At 38.7% G+C, this 3,271-nt stretch overlaps 1 protein-coding gene across 1 annotated transcript in view; it reads right to left on the reverse strand.

The window, feature by feature from the left end:
• Positions 1-3,271, reverse strand: part of LOC102758459 (myosin-8-like) — a 25,130-nt gene that overhangs the window by 828 nt on the left and 21,031 nt on the right. Inside the window, 6 exon segments of the mRNA XM_015562541.1 lie at positions 1,817-1,912; positions 2,031-2,135; positions 2,215-2,385; positions 2,468-2,525; positions 2,764-3,059; positions 3,143-3,271. Coding sequence (XP_015418027.1) covers positions 1,817-1,912; positions 2,031-2,135; positions 2,215-2,385; positions 2,468-2,525; positions 2,764-3,059; positions 3,143-3,271 — 855 coding nt within the window.

Here is a 3,271-nt window from a genome sequence, read left to right on the forward strand (position 1 = left end):
ATTCCCCCCATCTCTTTTACTCCATTGTTTTTCTCTCACAAATTATTTTTTTTATCCTCACCCAAGGACATTTTGCCATTGATTTTTAGAGAGATTGGAAGGGAGGGGGAGAGACAGAGAGAAACATAAATGTGAGAGAGACACATTGGTTGCCTTCTGCATGTGCCCCAACCAGGACCAGGATTGAGCCTACAACCGAGGTACGTGCCCTTGATGGACACTCTATCCACTGAGCCAAACCAGCTAGGGCAAGGATGAATTTCTTAATAGTTTCTTTAACTTAAAAAAAATGTTTAATTTCAGGATATATTATTTTGTCACATTTTAATACAATCGCTCACTTTTTTTTCTCCTTGTCTGGATGTAATGATTCTATTGAGAGATTTCCCTAATATTAAATATTCCGTGCATTATAAGAATTGAACCTATTTAATCACTAATGGACAATATCCTGAATAAAGTAAGAGTTTTAGCCTTGCTGTCATGGCTCAGTGATTGAGTGTTGACCTATGAACCAGGAGGCCGCCTTTGGTGCACATGCCCGGGTTACGGGCTTGATCCCCAGTGGGGGGGCATGCAGGAGGCAGCCAATCAGTGATTCTCTCTCATCATTGATGTTTCTATCTCTTTCTCCATCTCCCTTCCTCTCTGAAATCAATAAAAATATATTTTCTAAAAGTAAGGGTTTCCACAGCTTAGTAATTTATTTTTACTATAATTATATTCATTAGTAAACTGCCTTTAGTTTTCCCCCTCTTTCTCGCTTGGACAGGTTTTGGTATGAGGGTTATGTGAGCTTCTTAAAATAATTTGGGAATCTTTTCATCTTTTCCCATGCTCTGCAACGGCTAACATAGCTGGGGGATTATCTGCTACTTGAGGTTTTGAAAGAGTATCTGGAGCTGAGCTCATCTTCAGAAGAAATTCTGAAATAAATTATTTAGCCAACTTACTAACTTATGTTCTTCTATAAAAATCACCAATTTCTTCTAGATTTCAACTTTGTTGACAGGTTTATATTTTACATTTTAAAAATGTAAACCTACTTATATGGTTTGTCTATCTCATTTCTAATGTTGAGAGTTTGTATTTTTTTCTCTTTTTCCTCAATTAAGCTAGATATAAGTGTATTTATTTTATTACTATTATTTTATTAACTCCCTAGAGACTATCAGGTAGTACTGAAATTATCAAATTAGACTATAACACACTCTTGTTCATTAATTTCTACCTTTATTTTTATTATCACTTCTTACTTTTATTATTATTTATAATTTCTTTATTGGACTGCCAGTTTGTTCATTTATTTTTATTTTTATTCATAACAAAAACATATGAAGCAATGACTTGTCCTCCAAGGACAGCTTTGACTTTATTCTATAAGTCTGTGAAAATAGTATTTTCCTTGAAATATTATTTATAATGGACAACTATTCATAATTGTTTTTGATTTCTGATTTAGCCCAAAATATTTAGGAAAGGTAGCTTCTTAATGTTTAAGCATTTGGGAATTTTTGTTTATATCTCTCATCACTTTACAATTTTACATGCTGTGGCAAGAAAATGTGGCCTGTATTATTTCTGTTTTGAAATTTTTTGAGATTTCTTTGTGGATTGAAAATTTACTTTTTAAAGCAAGCTATTAATGTTATCAATAATGAGCAATAAGTATAAAAGGGCACAAAAGTTTTTAAGAAGTACATAGTCTCTATAAAGCAAATAGCTTATTTACTACAAGGAGTAGTAAATCTAATTATTTATTAACTTTTCTTAACCAGGGGACTTGTCTCCTCCCTTCTAGCTTAAGGATACTTACAGCTTCCTCGGCTTGTCTCTTGTAGGATTTCACCTTTGCCTGAAGTTTATCTACCAAATCCTGAAGCCTGAGAATATTTTTCCTATCTTCTTCCGTCTGAAAGAATAAAAAGCATAGAGTTTTACTTCTAAATAATATGGTTGTTATATCAATGCATGTGAGCATTTCACGTGTATATGGAGGAGAGCTTAGCTGGTAAAAATCATTGCTGTACCTGGTAAGTGAGCTCCTTCACTCTCCTCTCATGTTTGCGCAGACCTTTGACAGCTTCAACATTACGCTTTTGCTCACTCTCAACCTCTCCTTCCAGCTCACGCACCTGTGAATAAATAGGCTCGTAAGAACTGTGATCCAGTGAGGCATTGGGAGCAAATGGAAATAGATGTTGAGATCCCCACCCTGGCCTCCAGTTTCTGGATCTGCTTCTTCCCGCCCTTCAGGGCCATCTGCTCAGCCTCATCCAGACGGTGCTGCAGGTCCTTCACCGTCTGCTCCAGGTTCTTCTTCATCCGCTCCAGGTGGGCGCTGGTGTCCTGCTCCTTCTTCAGCTCCTCGGCCATCATGGCCGCCTAATTAGCAATAAAACATAATCAGCTGAGGGAGCTGAGATAGCACATCAGTCTGACCACCACTGCGTTGCCCTCTGCTCACATCAGTGATGGCCTTCTTGGCCTTCTCTTCTGCGTTGCGAGCTTCCTGGACAATGTCTCTATAATTTTATAACGGCTATTTACCAATGAGACCATTCACAGGCATAAAGTGGTAACAGATATTCGAACATTCCATTTCTCCACAATAAAACTGTCAATACTGATAACTAGGGTCAATAAAGATGTTAACACAAAATAATATGAGTAGCCTTAGAATATTATAGGAAGAAAAAATAACTTACACAAAATAAAAGAGCAAAAGATTTCTCAATAATACAGTGAAAATTTGGTAGAAACATAAAACCTGGCTGTCAGATATAAATTTAAGCTTATATTTTCTGGGATATATACACATTTATTAAAGGCGACTTCTTTGTGCTGAATCTCACCTGGGTGTGCAGGAGCTGGACACGCTCACTGGCATCCAGCAGCTCCTGTTCTGCGACTTTCCTGCTCCTCTCCGTCTGCTCCAGAGTGGCCCTCAGCTCCTCAATCTCAGCCTGCAGTAGGTTGGCTCTGCGCTCAACCATGGCCAGCTGCTCCTTCAGGTCCTCCTGGCCCCGGAGAGCGTCATCCAGGTGTAGCTGGGTGTCCTGTGGATGAAGGATCATTGAGACATCTTGTTCTCAGGGCTTCAACCTCACCTGCTCTGGGGCCATCTCTTGACCCCTTTTACCTTGAGAATGCCTTGTGTGTTCCTGTAGTTCTTCAGGGCCTCAGCAGACATGCGGTTGGCATGGTTCAGCTGGATTTCCATTTCATTAAGGTCTCTCTCCTTCTTCTTCTTGATCCTGATGGCATCATT

Source organism: Myotis davidii, unplaced genomic scaffold (assembly GCF_000327345.1).
Source record: "Myotis davidii unplaced genomic scaffold, ASM32734v1 scaffold37, whole genome shotgun sequence".
Taxonomy (NCBI): domain Eukaryota; kingdom Metazoa; phylum Chordata; class Mammalia; order Chiroptera; family Vespertilionidae; genus Myotis; species Myotis davidii.